At 53.1% G+C, this 16,405-nt stretch overlaps 1 protein-coding gene across 3 annotated transcripts in view; it reads left to right on the top strand.

Annotated features, from left to right (window-relative positions):
- LOC129124244 (diacylglycerol kinase beta-like) overlaps positions 1–16,405 on the top strand; it is a 30,685-nt gene that overhangs the window by 6,690 nt on the left and 7,590 nt on the right. For all 3 annotated transcript variants that reach the window (XR_013183596.1, XR_013183595.1, XM_077183720.1), the window contains exons 3-21: positions 983–1,059; positions 2,435–2,600; positions 3,913–4,143; positions 5,279–5,449; positions 6,154–6,203; positions 6,736–6,810; positions 6,913–7,032; positions 7,953–8,070; positions 8,356–8,444; positions 8,783–8,899; positions 9,012–9,110; positions 9,400–9,513; positions 9,598–9,671; positions 10,340–10,414; positions 11,002–11,087; positions 11,910–11,999; positions 12,965–13,125; positions 14,412–14,476; positions 15,268–15,358. Coding sequence is in view for 1 of the 3 variants with exons in the window: in XM_077183720.1 (XP_077039835.1) it covers positions 983–1,059; positions 2,435–2,600; positions 3,913–4,143; positions 5,279–5,449; positions 6,154–6,203; positions 6,736–6,810; positions 6,913–7,032; positions 7,953–8,070; positions 8,356–8,444; positions 8,783–8,899; positions 9,012–9,110; positions 9,400–9,513; positions 9,598–9,671; positions 10,340–10,414; positions 11,002–11,087; positions 11,910–11,999; positions 12,965–13,125; positions 14,412–14,476; positions 15,268–15,358 (2,069 nt within the window). In the remaining 2 variants the exon portion in view is untranslated. The remainder of the gene's footprint in view (positions 1–982; positions 1,060–2,434; positions 2,601–3,912; positions 4,144–5,278; positions 5,450–6,153; positions 6,204–6,735; positions 6,811–6,912; positions 7,033–7,952; positions 8,071–8,355; positions 8,445–8,782; positions 8,900–9,011; positions 9,111–9,399; positions 9,514–9,597; positions 9,672–10,339; positions 10,415–11,001; positions 11,088–11,909; positions 12,000–12,964; positions 13,126–14,411; positions 14,477–15,267; positions 15,359–16,405) is intronic.

Here is a 16,405-nt window from a genome sequence, read left to right as displayed (position 1 = left end):
AGCTGTGGGCCAGTGCCAAGTTCTGTCCCCAGCAGAGGGCTGGGGGATCAGAGCCAGCACAGCCCTCACATGGAGAGAGGATTTCCCAGTAATTAACAAGGCTGCTGTGTCTGAGAACCTTTTAATTGCACGTGCCCAGGGATGTGTGTGAGGTGAGGGCTGAATGTTCACTCACATTGATCTTTTTTTCTGCTTTTCCCTTTTTTTCCCCTATTTTGAAATGATGAATGTCCCTCCAGACACTCCAGGCTTAAGGACACTCAGCCAGGGTGTGTTTACTACTTGTGTGGAAGTTTGCATGGACAAATCCAGTGGCAGGACAAGAAGGAATGGCCACAAGCTACACTAGGGGAGGTTCAGATTGGATATTCAGGAAAATTTCTTCCCCAAAAGGGAAGTCAAGCACTGAACCAGGCTGTCCAGGGCAGTGGTGAAGTCACCATCCCTGGGGTTATTTCAAAGCCATGGAGATGTGGGACATTTCTATCTTTGTGCTGGTTAATGGTTGGACTTGATGATCTTAGAAGGCTTTTCTGACCTAAATGATTCTGTGAATACAGTTCTATTTCTCCCTCCTGGCACTTCCTGGAGATACCAATGGGCATGCCAAGGCAGCCTGTGGGATGAGTGGCCCTGCCAGGGGTGCCAGCAGCCACTGGGGCAGGGACATGCAGGGTGTGCTGAGCGCGCCAGGGCGGCTGGGACTGGAGTGTGATCCACACCTTCCTTGCTTTGTTCTGGGCCTGTGCTTATTTTCATACTGGCAAGAGGAAGTCCTCTGTGTATGTAAAGCTCCCAGCTTTCCATATCTGCCCTGCCCTTGACGGTGGAAGGGGAAGCAGAGCACGGCCGGCCTCTTCCCGGCACGGAAGGATCCAGAAATTGTACATCCAGCCCATAAACCCCTCTGCAGCACCCTGCTGGTGGATGGGAGAGGCAGCCCAGCAGGGCCATGCTCAGCAAGGTGCTTTTCTCTCCCCAGACTCCAGCAAGAAGCTGAAGGATGTTCTGGAGGAGTTCCACGGGGATGGGGTCCTCTCGAGGTACAACCCCGAACAGGTACGGCCCCGTGCCCGCCGCTGTCCCCCCGTGCTGCTGGCAGCCCCCAGCCCCCTGCAGCTCCCCCAGCCCAGCTCCCCCAGCTGGGAGCAGCCAGGAGAAGGCAGGGCTGCCTGCTGGCCCCCAGCTCTCCCCGTGGTTTTGCACCCAGGACTTGATTCCCTGCCCAACCCTGGACCGTGCCTGCTGCATGGCCATCCCACCCCAGCCCACCCTGCTGAGAGCTTTTTGGGGCAGTGCCTTGCCAGGCAGAGTCTGGGGAGGATTTGCTCTCCCCCTAAAAGCAAATGGCTTGGCCAGCATGGGGATGGGACAGCTCTGTGCCCTCTTGCTCTCCTCCAAAGAAGGCTGGGATTATTTTTTCCAAGCGGTGCTTTCAGAGGGACCTGTAGGTGTGCCAGCAGGACAGAGCCTTCTGTGGGGCTGTAATCACTGGAATCAAGGCAAAATGAGAAAAATCAGTGGGCTGAACATGCAAGGAGGGGCACAAAGGTACCTTGTGTCCTGTGGGGCTGTAATCACTGGAATTAAGACAAAATGAGAAAAATCAGTGGGCTGAACATGCAAGGAGGGGCACAAAGGTACCTTGTTATTCCAGGGCACCACAGGACCCTCACTCCAGCTGGGGCTACAGAAGCCATTGAGAAATCATCATCCTCACACAATGGCACTGCCCAGCAGGGAAGGAGGGGGCACAGAGTCCCCAGGAGGAGGACAGTCCCCATGGGGCTGGAAAGTTCCACTGCTCTGCCCTTCCCTGCCTCTCTGTGACCATGTTCACAGGGGTCTGAGGATGAGGGAAGAGATGAGGATCTGACTCCATGTTTCAGAAGGCTTGATTTGTTATTTTGTGATATATATTACATTAAAACTATACTAAAAGAATAGAAGAAAAGGTTTCCTCAGAAGGCTGGCTAAGCTAAGAATAGGAAAGAATGATAACAAAGGTTTGTGGCTCGGACTCTCTGTCTGAGCCAGCTGACTGTGATTGGCCATTAATCAGAAACAAGCACATGAGACCAATCCCAGATGCACCTGTTGCATTCCACAGCAGCACATAACCATTGGTTACATTTTGTTCCTGAGGTCTCTCAGCTTCTCAGGAGGAAAAATCCTAAGGAAAGGGTTTTCCATAAAAGATGTCTGTGACACCACTCCCCCAGCTCCTGCTGTCCCCTGGCTCAGCCACACTGGCACTGGGCATTGCTGGGTCCCTTCAGGTTACCCCAGCCACTGGGATTTGGGAAAGCAGCAGCTTTGGGGAGGGCTCTGCAGCTGCTGTGCCCAGTGAGGGGGGCCAGGCCATGCAGCCCCTCATGGTGACCTGGGCCACCTCCATCCTCCTCCTCCTCCTCCTCCTCTGTCTGCTCCCCAGCCCATCGACTACGAGGGCTTCTGCCTCTTCATGAAGACCTACCTGGAGGCTGACGTGCCTGAGGAGCTCTGCCAGCACCTCTTCACTTCCTTCAAGCGCAAGATCTGCCCAGCCTCCCCCGAGAGCCAGCAGCAGAGCCCTGGAGTGTCCCAGCACAGCAGCCTGGGTGAGCCAGCCCTGCCACCCAGCTGGGCACTGGGGCACCCTGCCACACTCCCACCCTGCCCACAGGAATGAAGGCTGGGGTGGCACCTCCAGGGGTGGCACCTGAAGGTGCCAATGTTATGGTGTAGTGTCAGTGCTTCTATGAAAATATATATATATTTTTTTAAGGTTTGCTGTGAGATGTGACTAGAAATAGAGCAAAGTAGGCTTTAGCTTAGGAATAAAGGGAAGAACTTCGTTAATTTACAATATGAACACGCAGAACTTAGAATGTGAACTTTCTAGAAACTTTTGTTTTCTTCTTTCTAATTTTTAACAGTACACGGTGAGACAAAACTTTGGATTTTTAATTTAGTTACTACTTTTTAGAGAATCGACTCTCAGTTCATCACTACTTTTTAGATAATCAACTTTTAGTTTCTTAAGAAGAGAAGAGTTTTTTTTTGTACTATAGGCATTTTTAGGAACCACAGTTGAAACTTTTTCTGTTTTTATGTTACACATGGCACTGTTTGGAGAATATTTGCTATTGTGACTTTTTTTTAATGTTTAGTGTTTTTTCTCCTGTGCATGGACTAGGGCTGCTTTTAGGGTTTTTCTTTTAAGGATGTTTTGCTTAGTTTTAAAAAAGTAACAGTTTTTTATTTTTGGGACACTAGTTTTTTTTTTTTTAATTTATTTTTTGGGGTTGAGGGGTTTTGAGAACAGAGATTTATTTATTTTTTTTTCCTGTGGCATACAGACACATATAGACAACCCCACCTGTCAGATGGGCTGCCAAGGCTGCTGCAGGGAGGGATTTCTCCAGGATGCAATGGAGAAAGTGCAGAGGAAAGGAGATTCAGAGCCCAGGTCACTGTGTCAGCATCTCTGTCAGGCTGGGGGGGCCTGTGCTGTGTCACAGGTGCCAGCAGCCCCCTGCACCCAGAGCAGGCCGTGAGTGCCAGGCACCCAGCTCAGCCTGGGTGCATTCCTGGCTGCTGGGGACATCTGCTGAAAGGACTATAAACTGCAAAGGGAAAGGGAGCACGTCCCCAGCTCTGGCTGGTGATGGAGGAGCACATGCTCCCTGCCTGCTCTGAGCACTGTGGTGTCCATCACCCGGGCATGGGAGCACTGCTGGGCCAGGCAGGAGGGTCAGGAGGGTGGGGAGCTGCCTGTGCTGCCCCTCAGAGAGCCCTGGGGCTGGGCTGCCAGGGCAGAGAGGCTTGGGCTAGCACAGAGGGCACAGGGTGAGCACCCAGCACCAGTTCCTGAAGGAAGGGACGTGGACACCCTGGTGTCACACTGCCCTTGGGCCTGTCTGCTTGCAGGGATCAATGGGAAAAGCCTCCGCAGTGCTCTGGGACGACACACTCCAGAGCCCAAGGGCAGCTCAGCTGAGCCCCAGCCAGCATCCCTCACCCTGGCATCCATCCCCAATGCCTCCCCCAGCTGGTCCAGATCATCCTCCCAGAAATCCACCACTGGCACCACCTCTGCTCACAACTCCTCAGGCTCTTCCAAGATCTCCTCCGTGTCTCTGCTCAACCCTCAGTCACCAGGTGAGCTTGACTGGGGCTCCACAGGGGCACTGGGGCAGTGACAAGTGACAAGCCCTGCCCAGCTTCTGGTCAAGTCCCCAGCGTGGTGGCAGTGACCTCCCAAACTCACTGGGTTCCTGGCATCTTGACAGACTTAATCTACAGATCCCATCCCACAGAGCCCCCATCAGCGATGTCCTAATGAGCTGGCAGCATCTTTAGGGAGGGGGAATGGGGCAGTGAGTCACAGCTGCCCCTTGCCCCAGCCCCTGAGGAAGGGCCCCTCTGCCAGGAGCATCCCTCCTGCTCTTGGCACAGGCATCAGTGAGCGTGGGCTGTCCTGGCACCCTGGCAAGCTGCCTTGCTGCCCACTGAGCTTCTGCCTCCCTCTGGCTGGATGCTTGTTCCCATCAGGACACATTTCTCCAGCTGCCCATCCTGCCCATGGCTGCAGGGATGGAGGTGTGGCAGTCTGCTGTGTTAGCAGGGACCCCTGTGGCAGGGAGGGAGGAATGATGCATCTGACTCCATGTTCTCAGAAGGCTCATTTATTACTTTATTATATTATATTATGTTAAAGAATGCTATACTATAGTAAAGAATACAGAAAGGATACAGACAGAAGGCTAAAAAGATAATAATGAAAACTTGTGACTCTTTCCAGAGTCCTGACACAGCTTGGCTCTGATTGGCCAAAGAGTGGAAACAACTCACAGCAGAATCCAATGAAACAATCACCTGTGGGTAAACAATCTCCAAACACATTCCAAAGCAGCAAAACACAGGAGAAGCAAATGAGATGAGAATTGTTTCCCTTTTTCTCTGAGGCTTCTCAGCTTCCCAGGACAAAAAGAGATTATTTCAGAGAATGTGAATGCCACAGGGATCTGCACCCCAAGGACTGAGTGGCACTGCCCAGCCCTGAGCCTGTGATGGCACCAGCCCCAAATCTGCTTTGTGCCCCCAGGCCTGCAATGGCACCCAGCCCCAAGTGCCCTTTTTATGCCCCCCATTCCTGTGTCCCCTCTGTGTCCCAGCCCTGTCCCTGTGGTGTCACTCGGTCCCACTCCGAATGGATCCCTCCCCAATGTTCCCATGTCCCACCTGGTGACAATTCCTGCTCCAGTGTCATCCCTGTGTGTGTCCCTGCCCACAGGCACGAGGAGCGTGGAGAAGAGGTTGCCCTTCAGCCTGAGGAAAGGCTCCAGCTCCCTGAAGGCCACCCCTCCTCCTCCTCCCACCCCCGTGGCCCAGGTGGTGCACCTGAAGGACATTGTCTGCTACCTGTCCCTGCTGGAGAGGGGACGAGCAGAGGACAAGCTGGAGTGTAAGTGTCACCCTGGGCTGGGGAGGGGGACCAGGGGCTCAGGCTGTCACCTGCAGGGGGGTCTGGCTGCTCCTGTCCACTTGGAAAATGCCCTCAGCATCCCCTTCTGCTCCTGCCTGTGTCTGTACTACTTGTGTGGAAGTTTGCATGGACAAATCCAGTGGCAGGACAAGAAGAAATGGCCACAAGCTACACTAGGGGAGGTTCAGATTGGATATTCAGGAAAATTTCTTCCCCAAAAGGGAAGTCAAGCACTGAACCAGGCTGTCCAGGGCAGTGGTGAAGTCACCATCCCTGGGGTTATTTCAAAGCCATGGAGATGTGGGATGTTTCTATCTTTGTGCTGGTTAATGGTTGGACTTGATGATCTTAGAGGGCTTTTCTGACCTAAATGATTCTGTGATTCTGTGAATAAAATTCTATTTCTCCCTCCTGGCACCTCCTGGAGATACCAATGAGCATCCCAAGGCAGCCTGTGGGATGAGTGGCCCTTCCAGGGGGTGCCAGCAGCCACTGGGGCAGGGACATGCAGGGTGTGCTGAGCACAGTGTCTGCCCAAGGGGCCTGGATTCTGCACAGCCCTGGGCTCACATCTCAGCCTGGCTGAGCCAGCACAGTGCTGCTCCCACCCTGAAGCTCCAGCAGCCTGGAACAGGGTCCCTGGGGCTGGGCTCTAATTATCATCCCCTTCTCTCCTCCCCCAGTTATGTTTCGCCTCTATGACACCGATGGAAACGGGCTCCTGGACAGCTCGGTGAGCCTTCCCTTGGGACACAGAGCAGGGGCTGGGAACATGCAGGACACTGCTGGGGTGTGCCCTGCCCTGCTGAGGGGCTCCACAAAGGGGCAGGGATGTGGGAAGGGAGGAGGAAAGCAGCAGCTGGGCTGCAGAGCTGGGAAAAAATCCACCCACCAAGAGCTGTAGCACTACATCAGGTCATGGTGTTTCAGGGAATTAAAAATCATGCACAGCTCCTTCCCCTATGATGTTTTCTCCTTGTTCTTTGGGTATTGCCTGTGAAACCCGCTGCAAATAAAATATGGTTGATCAGAATAGTTCTTCCTAAGGAAAACCTGTTACAGATTTTCTTGCACGGCAGAAGGCCCTGAAAAAAGAAGGAGCACCCATTGAGGACTGGGGTGTTGCTGCCCCTCCTGTGTGGCTGGGACTAGGGTAGCCATGGGCATTTTGGGATGCAGACCCTGGGAGCTTGGGGGTGGACACTCTGCTGATGCCTGGAGCTCTCCCTAACCCTGGGCACTGTTTTCTGTGTGTGTGTGCTTAGGAGCTGGATCGTATCATCAACCAGATGGTGCACGTGGCTGAGTACCTGGAGTGGGACTCCACCGAGCTGAAGCCTGTGAGTGCTGGGGCTGGAGGCACCAGGGGCAGCTCCAGGGGCTCTCAGCCAGAGCCCTGGCTGGCCTCACTGTCCCACACCACTTTTTGTGCCCCCCTCCAGATCCTGAAGGCCATGATGGAGGAGATAGACTACAACCACGATGGCACTGTGACGCTGGAGGAGTGGATCCGGGGCGGCATGACCACCATCCCCTTGCTGGTCCTGCTGGGCATGGAGACAGTGAGTGTCCCTGGGACACCTGGTCCAGCCTACCCCCAGCAACCAACCACACTCTCATGGAGCACCACACAGCCCCACACTGGCCCCTTCACACCCAAATCTTTCCAAGTTAATTTTTGAGCTGCTGTGCCCAAGCAGGCTGGCCTTGCTCCTTGCCATGGCAGTGCACTCCAGTTGGGTGAACATTTAATCAAAGCCTAAAATGAGAAGGTCACAGTCACAGCTGCCCCTTGCCCCAGCCCCTGCCACCCCCTGAGGAAGGGCCCCTCTGCCATGGGGCATCCCTCCTGCATTTTAGGTACCTAAAATGGCATTTCCTCTTGTAGAGTGAGGCTTAAAGGGCAAAGGTGGGGTTGTTGGGACCCCCTTTATTTCTCTGTCTTGTTTTTTCATCCTTTTGGCCTTGATTTCTTTCAAGTGCACCCCTGGCCATCAGGTAATAATTTGCAGGGAAAGACGTGATGCCCATGGTTCCCCTGGAGAGGTGGGGTGGGGGACAGGCTTTCTGGCAGAAAAAGTCAAGAAAGCAGGGAATTTTGACAGGCTCCTGAAAAGCACTCATGCCTGGCCCCAGATGGAGGGGTTTGTGCCTTTGTCACCCCATGGTGGCAGTGGTGGCTTGGCCCCAAATGTGAAGTCACATTCCTGTCAGCTGCCAAGATCTTCCCTGTGGCTGGGCTGTGCCAGGGGTCTGTGGGAGCTGGAGCTGGACGTGCCCAGGGGGATGCAGTGGCAGGGATGCTCTGGGGAGCACCAAGAGAGAAGGGAACAGGAGGAGCCCATGATCCTGCCAGGAGCAAACTCCCAGAAACACCATGGGGGTTTTAGGGGGGAAAAAATTATTAAAACGATGGGCTGAGGGTGCTGGGATTCTTGGCAGCAGGGGAGTGACCTCTACCCTCCACTTCCTTGCCCTGCAGAATGTGAAGGACGATGGGCAGCATGCCTGGAGGCTGAAGCACTTCAAGAAACCTGCCTACTGCAACTTCTGCCGCACCATGCTGCTGGGGGTGCGCAAGCAGGGCCTCTGCTGCTCCTGTGAGTCCTGCCCAGAAGGTTGCACTCCCAGTCTGATGGCTCCTGCCACAGCCAGAGGTGCCCTGGGGAGGGGGGACTGGTCCCTGTTAGTGCTGAGCCCCGTGGGTGCTGCAGGAGGCTGAGAGGGGAGGGGGCAGCTGCCATGGTGGGGGTGATGCTGGCCACCTTGTTGGTGGCACTTGGGGTAGCGGTGCCCTGGCGGTGTTGGGGTAACAGCTGGACTGAAAATGAAATTATTTCAAACCCAAATGATTCTGTGACTTTATGGTTTTTGTCTCTCACCAGTCTGCAAGTACACAGTCCACGAGAGGTGTGTGTCCAAAGACATTGCTTCCTGCATCAGCACCTATGTTAAATCCAAGAAAAACACAAGTGTGAGTAAGCAGCTGGTGCATTTCTGAGCCACTGGGTGTCCCAGTCTCCTGCTCTGCTTCCCCACAGCTTCTTCCCCTGGGTTTTGCTCCTCACATCCTGGGCAGCAGCTCATGGGCATTCCCAGCATCCAGAGCCTTGCAGGATGCACCCCGTCCCCAGTCCCCAGGCACCCACAGCACCTCCAGCTCCAAGATTTGCTGTGGCTCTGCAGAGGGGCAGGATTGGATCAGCAGCATCCTGCAGGACAAGCTCCCAAAATCCTGACAGGCACCCTTAGCAGGAGGGAGGTGCCTGTGGGTCAGTGGGTGCTGTGCCACCATGTCCCTGTGCCTTGCAGGTGATGCAGCACACCTGGATCGAGGGCAACTCACCTGCCAAGTGTGACAGATGTCACAAGAGCATCAAGTGCTACCAGGGCATCACTGGCCTGCACTGTGTCTGGTGCCAGATCACGGTGAGTACCCAGGGCTGGGCACACCCTCAGTGCCTGCATGGCCAGCTCTGGGCTCCTGCTCAGGGCAGGGCAGGTGTCCTCTGCTCTACATCCCTTCCTCCCACCCCTGCAGCTCCACAACAAGTGTGCCTCCCATGTGAAGCCAGAGTGTGATGGGGGCCCGCTGCGGGACCACATCTTGCTCCCATCCTACATCTGCCCAGTCGTCCTGGTAAGTGCCCCCCTTTGTCCTGGTGAGCACCTTCCTTATTCTGTAAAGTGTCCTGGTGAGTGCCCCCCTTGTCCTGGTGAGTGCCCCCCTTGTCCTGGTGAAGTGTCCTCCTTGTTCTGGTAAATTCCCCCCCTTGTCCCGGTGAGTGCCCCCCTTGTCCCGGTGAGTGTCCCCCTCCTCACTGCCAGTGACAGGGACCCAGCAGGGCCCTGCTGAGGCTGCTGTGCCTCCCCTGGCTGCTGGCACTGCCTCGTGGGCAGGGTGGGCACCCACTCCTTGGTTCCCAAAGGACAGGCAGTCCCACTGCCGGCGCTCCGAGAGCGACTCCCCTGCCAGCACCAGCCCCGAGGACAGCCAGGCCTTCAAGTTCAACTCCACCACGGTGGATGGGCAAGGGCTGCAGGTAGGTTCCAGGTGCTGCAGGTGAGCTCTGCCCCTGAAAGCTGCACAGGCTGAGGAATTCACAGGTGCCTTTTCTGCCCCCCAGATCAGCCCTCAGCCCGGGACACACCCGCTGCTCGTGTTTGTGAACCCCAAGAGTGGAGGAAGGCAAGGGGAGCGGTAGGTGGGCTCCTGCCTGGGAACAGCACCCTCCTGGTGTGGGAATCACCTTCGTGCTGTTAGAAATGAACACTCCAATCTAATAATTAAGGAGGTTTATTAAATAATAAAAGTATACATTTGGAAAAAGCCACAAGCAGTTTCGACTCTGAGCAATCAGAGTCAGGGAAACCCAGGATTTGGCCTCTGTTGCACCAAATCCCCGTGGGTGTCCAAATGTCATTTCTAATGTCTATTTCTAAACTAAAAATGTCATTTTTCAATTTATACAGTCTTTTGGGCTCTGGAAGGGGCTTCTCTTTAGCATATTTTTGGATATTATCATAGTTTTTCTTTCTTGCTGCCGTGTTTCCCGGTGGATCATTGCTGGAATCCTGTCAGTGAAAACTTTCTAGGATAAACTTCTGATGATGCCTATCAAATGCCTCCTGCTGGGGTCTTGTCAGACAAAAAAAAATCCCTTGAAATGTACATCCCTGGAGACAGTCATCCTCCTGGTGTTTGAATTTCTATCCTTATCACTTAGCTTATTACTGCTGGTTACCTCACTGGTTTTAGTACACAAAATGCTGTGGTTTTTCATTTCCTTTGGCACTAATTATTTTGTAACATATGTTAGAAATTATTTTATCACATACATGACGTCCCTGACCCCTCTCTCCTGCCAGGGTGCTCCGGAAGTTTCACTACCTGCTCAACCCACGCCAAGTGTACAACCTGGACCGTGGCGGGCCCACGCCAGGGTAAGGAGCTGCTGCTGCAAGGGATCCTGTCAGGGAAATTCATCCTCAAACACCAGAGGTTTATGTCCAAAAAGGAGACAGAGGAGTCCTTCTGGCTTTATTCCAATAAAGGGAGAGGCCATGGGGCATTCCCCTGGGATGTCTCACATTTTTGGAGGATGCAGCCTCCCTTTTTATCCCAATTTCCTGGCTGTGTCTTTCCCTTCTCTCTTTCCCCATTGGCTGGGGTACTTGAGAGGTACAGACTTCCCAAAACACCTGATACCAAAGATTTCCCTCTAATGTACAACCCTCCCTTTTCATTTTTAATTCTTACGGAATTTAGGGGGTTTCTTTCTTCCCTATTGTTTCTTTCATCTCTCAATGTCTAATTTCATTTATCAGCAAACCTAAAGTTTATTTGAAAAAGCAAATATCTTTTTCCATTCATCAGTCAGTGGAATCCTTCCCACTGTTCCTTTTATCTTCCAGAGCTAGTTTTACCTACCAGCAGACCCACAGCTTGTTTGTAAAGACAAATCTGCTATTTCTCTCAGTGCTCTGCCCCCTGTCCCCCATCACCCCTTGTCTCTCCTGGCTTTCCCCAGGCTGAACTTCTTTCGGGACACCCCGGATTTCCGTGTGCTGGCCTGTGGAGGGGATGGCACCGTGGGATGGATCCTGGACTGCATAGGTGAGCCAGGCACAGCTGTGTTCCTGCTGAGCATCATCCTCCTGCATCCTTGGTGGTGGGCCACAGATTCCCCATATTGCCCCAGGGAAAGTGGAGTGGTGATTGTGAAAAACACCAATCACTTGTTTTTAAAATTTTAAAAGTTTAATAAAATTGTTATAAAAATAGTAATATAATTAGAGGAATAATAATTTGGACAATTGGGATTAGGACAATATGAGACAATAGAAACAAAGAGTTACAGACAGTCTGGGTACCTTTTTCTGGGCAAAATAAGCCCAAAAAAGGACCCACGTTAACAGAGGATTAACCCTTAAAAGCAATAGCCTGTTGCATATTCATACACCTCATCCATGATGCATAAATTCCATTCAAACACAGGATTCTGTCTGGTCAGTGTCAGCTTCTTCCTCTGAATCCTGATGGTGTCTTCAGAACTGAGCAAGGCAGGAAGAAGTTCATTTCTCCTGATAATGGAGCAATAAATTCTCTTTCTCTGAAAGATTCAGGTGTCCTGTGGCTGCTATCTCAGTGGGAGTCCTTTCTTTAGGAAAAAAATATCCTACATAGCATAGTTTCTATTTTAACCTTTTGTTACAACCTAAAACTAAATTTAACACACTACTTAAGAGAATTAACACAGCATAACTTTCTAACACAACACATATAACATTCATTTTAATATTTGCGAAAAGCCAATCATAAAACACGCATTTTTCACAGTGACCCTTAGCCAGCAGCATCATTCCAGACTGGGAATGGGGCAGGGAATGAGCCTTGCCAGCCCCAAACCTCTCTTTTCTCTTCTCCCTTGCCCTGCAGATAAGGCCAACCTGGTGAAGCACCCGCCGGTGGCCGTGCTGCCCCTGGGGACGGGCAATGACCTCGCTCGGTGCCTGCGCTGGGGAGGAGGTGAGGACAGGACAGCCCTTGGGAACCCTTCAGCAGGGCCATCCCCAGGGGAGGGAGGGCTCCCAGGCTCCTGGGGTGCGGTTCAGAGCTGCATCTGAGCCTGGTGCCTCTCACTCCTTCCAAAAAGAGCAGCTGCTGCTCTCTGAACCCTCCATAGCTGGGTGTGGGAGCATCAGGGGTAGCACGGTGGGGATGGATGGAGATGAGAGATCTCTGCAGCCAGGTCAGGAACTGGGGGTTCATTGCAAAGGGCCTGGGTGCAGGGCCCTGCTGGGAGCTGCCAGGCACAGCTGAGAGCAGGACTGAGAGAAGAGAGGGGAGAGAGGATGAGAGGGTAAGAGAGTAGGAGCATAAGGGAGTAAAAAAGGGGTAAGGGAGTAAAAAGGGTAAGAGAGTGAGGTTCCCTTTACAATACCATAAATCTTCTTCTGTGCCGAATATTCCAATTCTCACTAACCAATCTAGCACAATATACAAATCCTGTAGCATTTACATACAGCCTATAAGAATCATTACATTACCATACTGTGCTACATTTTAAACCCTATAAACTCCTCTTTGGGCCCCTTCTGCCAAGCTGGCAGGGTCTGCTCTGACCCTTGGGCCTGTCTGCAAGCAGAGGGTGTTGTTCCATCAAAAGGGGATCACCTTCAGCCAGCCACACCATTGTTTTCCAGTTGTTCAGTAACTGAGGTATCTCAGAGCTTGCTTTCATTTCAATCTCGCTTATAGTTTCCATATTCTCAAAATCTTTTGCCAGACAATCATATTTGTAAGGCTTTCCTGTTTCATCTTCCCCAACAGCTGGGTCCTGCCCAAGCTTTTCCATTTGGAGAGCCTTGCCATGAGGCAAAATCTCTGCCACTGCTGGAAGGAGGTGCCATTGCAGCACCCCCAGTGCTTGGCACCTGGCTGTGACATGGCTGTGCTCTCCTTCATCCTCCTTCATCCTCTTTCCCTTCCAGGCTATGAAGGAGGCAACCTGATGAAGGTGCTGAAGGACATAGAGCACAGCACGGAGGTGATGCTGGACCGCTGGCACATCGACATCATTCCCACTGACAGGGAGGCCAACGGGGACCCTGTCCCATCCACCATCATCAACAACTACTTCTCCATTGGGGTGGTGAGTTCCATGGGGCAGGAGTTGGTTTCTCCCTCCCTGTTCCTCCTTGCTCACTCTCCCAACCTCCCTCCATCTCCTGGGGTTGAGTTTGCAGGCAATCCTGACAAGGGAAGAGATGAGAATCTCGACTCTGTGTTTCAGAAGGATGATTTATTTTCTTATGATATATATAATATTAAAAGAAAATTATATATTAAATCTCTACTAAAAGAATAGAAGAAAGGATTTCATCAGAAGGCTAGAAAAGAAAAGAATAGAATGATAATAAAATCCTGTGACTGCTCACAGCCTCGACATAGGTGGCTGTCATTGGTCATCAAGTAAAAACAATTCACATGCTGGGTAAACAATTCTCCAAATCACATTCCAAAGCAGCAAAACATGGGCAAGCTAAAGCTTCTCAGGACAAAACATTCTAATGAAAGGATTTTTCAGAAAATATGTCCATGACATCCTGGTTTTGTCTTTTTTTTCTGGTTTTATTGTCATTTGTGAAGGCAGCACCAAGACACATGAGCAGGCATGGGATCTCTATCTTCCCAGCAGGAATGTTGCAAGAATGAGTGTGAAGGGAGTTTAAAAAGGGTTCAGGAAAGTTTGGGGTGCCAAAGACAAGGACACCCCACCTGCCAAGACATCAGCAAAGCCCTGCTTTGGTGTTTGGACCCATGTTTCCCCACATTTTCCTGACCTAGGGAGACTGGGGAGCCTGGGGATGGTGACAGCCCTGTGCCATGGGGCCAATCCTGAGAGCAGCAGTGTTTTGGGGAAAGCCCCTCTCTTCCCAGGGGCTTGCAGCACTTTTGTGCTGTGCCATGGCAGGGGTCACTCGCCTGCAGCTCTGCAGGATGCTCCTGGGCTCACAGTGGCTCCTGCTAATGCAGGTGGCATTTGGTGACAGGGCTTAAACATCCCCCCTGTGCACAAGGAGAGGTTGGGATGAGTTTAAGGAGAGCTGCCATCCTGCCAGGGTGCAGGGTCTTGGGGTGTCCCCAGAGCCCCCCTGCTCCATTGGTTGCCTTTTCTCCCCTCTCATCATCCCCTCCATGCAGTGATGAGGGAAGGAGGCCAAGTGCACTAATTAAGTCCCACCTAACAAGCTTTGGGAAGAGCCTGGCTGAGGGTTTCTCCATCACCTTGGGCCATCAGTGTCATCCTCTGTGTCACTGTGCCACAGGGACCAGCATGAAGAGCTGAGCAGCCCTGCCCTGGCTCATGCCCAGGGGGCACAGGGTGTGGGTTCTGTTTGTGTTTCTGTGCCTCTGATGTCTCTGTGCTCCCCACAGGACGCCTCCATCGCCCACCGCTTCCACATCATGAGAGAAAAGCACCCCGAGAAATTCAACAGCAGGTGAGGGCTCCCCAAGGACCCCCTGAGAGCTGGGGGGTGTGGGGAGACCCCCTGCCCCAGCACCCCATGCAGCATGCCAGGAGGGTTTGGTGTTTGTCCAGCCTGAGGGACAGGCACCAGCCTGGTGGGGCTTTGGGATGCTCCTTCAAGTCCTGTGCGGTGTAGCAGGCTGCTCAAAGTCAGCCACACCCCCAGTTAGGTTCATTCATGCTTTATAATTAGTGTGGAATGCCAGGACAGGCAGGAGCAGGCCGGGCAGGGAGGGCAGGGCAGGCAGCAGGTCACAGCTCGTTCCTGCTGTGCTCAGGAAATGTGCCCAGCAGGAGCTGTGGCTGGTGATCCCCATCCCAGGTTTAGAAATGCTTCTAGAAAAATCCCAGAGTGGACCAAAATGTCTGGCTGTGCCCCCAAGTTAGCCCCTTTTGGATGACAGCTCTCACAGCTCCCCCTCCAAGCCTGGCCCAGCAGCTGATGCAGGAACTGAGCCACGGTCAGGGGGTGCTGGGGGCTGGGACATCCCCTCCAGAGGGTGCCCTGTGCTCTGACAGCACATCCCATGCCCTGGGAGCACCCAGCACCCCCGTCCTCCCCCTCTGATGGGTGCCAGAGCCCCCAGGCACACCCTGGGCCCTCCCTAGGGCCAGCATCCCTCTCCACAGTGGCTTGTGTCCTCATCCATGGCTCGTGTCCCCATCACAGCAGCTCCATTCAGTCTCTGGCAGTCTGTCCTGCTGCTGGCTGGGGTAGGATGCTGCTTCCAGGTGGGATCCTGACATGTCTCTGTGCCCCAGGATGAAGAACAAGCTGTGGTACTTCGAATTCGGGACCTCAGAGACCTTTGCAGCCACCTGCAAGAAGCTCCATGACCATGTTGAGGTTGAGGTGGGTTCCCTGGCATGGCCCCTGGCTCTGGCCATGGCACAAAGGCTTTTTGGATGCCCATGGATCCCTCAGCTGTTTGAGGAGAGGGTGCCACCACTTTGACCCCTCACTGTGGCAGAAGGACAGGGTGGCTGTCAGGACCCCTTATTGCACTACACAGCCCTGGCTACAAAGCCAGCCAGCTGTGGGCAGAAGAATAATCCTGTATTCCCCACTTCCAGCTGTATTTGAGAGCATGCCTGGAACATTCTCCCTGTAAATTCTGCACTGCTCCCAGCCCTCATTGGATGACATGGAAACAGCCTTTAATTAGAGCTGGGAGGAGGGCCCGTGGTTGCTAAGAGTGCTGTCACTTCTCTGTGCTGGGGATTTGGGCTGTAAACTTCCATCTCTCCCTATCTCTGGATAATCCACCCTTTTATAACTTAGGCTGGAGGGTGAGGGGAGGAAATAGCACTTGCCAAGAGCTGGTGGGTGCAGGGTGCTGGTGGTGGGCACAGAGCAGAGCTGGCCCCGCAAAGTGTGCCCATGGGCAGAGGGATTTGGGTGCCTCTTTCTATACAGGGAGTTTCTTCCCTTCCCAAAGCCTGGGCTGGGTAGCTGCACCCTTGGAAACTTGTGGGAAGGGGCAGGAGCAGCATCACAACCATCTCACCCCCTTCCCCATCCATGCTGGCATGTCCCAGGGTGGATAAATTCCGTGTTTGTGGAGCTGAGTGCTGCTGGAGATGGGCACGAGGTGCCCCCTGTTCCTTCTCAGGGTGCTCCCCAGCAAGTGTGCATGCCCAGCAGCCGAGCCCACGGGCAGGAAAGGGTTAATCCCACAGCATTTGGAGTTGAAAGGAGCCGCCTGTCCTCCCTCCAGCTCCCAGGCAACTGTCAGCCTCGCCGAGAAATAGCAGTTTTGTTTTGGAAATTGGCACTCCTTCCCCCTACAACTCCTGGAAATGAATTTGCTTTTTCCCCCAGCTGCAAATTTCTCCTTCCAGCCTCGCTGCCGTCAGCTGCCCCTGCTCAAAGGGCCCATTGTGGCTCCCTGGCAGGAGC

The sequence above is a fragment of the Agelaius phoeniceus genome, chromosome 10 (assembly GCF_051311805.1).
Source record: "Agelaius phoeniceus isolate bAgePho1 chromosome 10, bAgePho1.hap1, whole genome shotgun sequence".
NCBI classification, from domain to species: Eukaryota; Metazoa; Chordata; class Aves; order Passeriformes; family Icteridae; genus Agelaius; species Agelaius phoeniceus.
Note: the sequence above shows the minus strand (reverse complement) of the source record. Positions and strands in the feature narration are given on the sequence as shown.